The sequence below is a fragment of the Carlito syrichta genome, unplaced genomic scaffold (assembly GCF_000164805.1).
Source record: "Carlito syrichta isolate Samal-C Ts95f unplaced genomic scaffold, Tarsius_syrichta-2.0.1 Scaffold319016, whole genome shotgun sequence".
Lineage (NCBI taxonomy): Eukaryota > Metazoa > Chordata > Mammalia > Primates > Tarsiidae > Carlito > Carlito syrichta.
Genome location: NW_007263112.1, coordinates 1 through 775, shown reverse-complemented (window position 1 = coordinate 775; position 775 = coordinate 1). Strand labels below are relative to the sequence as shown.

At 39.0% G+C, this 775-nt stretch overlaps 1 protein-coding gene across 1 annotated transcript; it reads left to right on the top strand.

The window, feature by feature from the left end:
* The first annotated feature begins 29 nt into the window (after nt 1-29).
* On the top strand, nt 30-769 carry LOC103277423 (germ cell-less protein-like 1). The gene has a single exon (XM_021707428.1). It carries the CDS (start codon nt 174-176, stop codon nt 660-662), a length of 489 nt encoding a protein of 162 aa, XP_021563103.1. The 5' UTR covers nt 30-173; the 3' UTR covers nt 663-769.
* Nucleotides 770-775: the final 6 nt, after the last annotated feature.

The window sequence follows — 775 nt, the reverse complement described above, 5'->3', positions numbered from 1 at the left end:
CGCAGTATGTTTAGTGGTTCTTGGAAAGAATCATCATGAATAAATTATTGAACTGGAGATTCTGACCAGAATATTGATATAGAAGCACTGCAGGTTGCATTTGGTTCACTGTGTCGAGATGATGTCTTAATAAAAAGCCCAGGCGAGTTATTGCCATTTTGGCAGCAGCAAGTATGCCGCAGTTGGATGGTTTAATACAGCAGTGTGGTGAGACAATGAAGGAAACAGTTAATGTGAAAACAGCAGGGAACTATGGATTAGATTCTGTAAAGAAAAAGTGCCTTGAATGGTTTCTGAACAATTTGATGACTCACCAGGATGTTGAACTTTTAAAAGAACTCAGTATAAACGTCATGAAACAGCTCATTGGTTCATCTAACTTATTTGTGATGCAAGTGGAAATGGATGTATACACAGCACTAAAACAGTGGATGTTCCTTCAACTTGTGCCTTCTTGGAATGGGTCTTTAAAACAGCTTTTGACGGAAACAGATGTCTGGTTTTCTAAGCGGAAAAGAGATTTTGAAGGTATGCCCTTTCTTGAAACTGAACAAGGAAAACCATTTGTGTCAGTATTCAGACATTTAAGGTTGCAGTATATTATTAGTGATCTGGCTTCTGCAAGAATTATTGAACAAGATTCTCTAGTACCTTCAGAATGACTCTTCTCTGTATATAAACAGCAGTGGCTTGCTATGCTGCGGGCAGAACAAGACAGTGAGGTGGGGCCTCAGAAAACATAAAGAAGATTAGAAGGAAATAGCATGAGGTGTGG

Excerpts from the sequence above, each read along its gene's own strand:
- LOC103277423 (XM_021707428.1), top strand. The coding sequence starts at position 174 with ATGCCGCAGTTGGATGGTTTAATACAGCAGTGTGGTGAGACAATGAAG.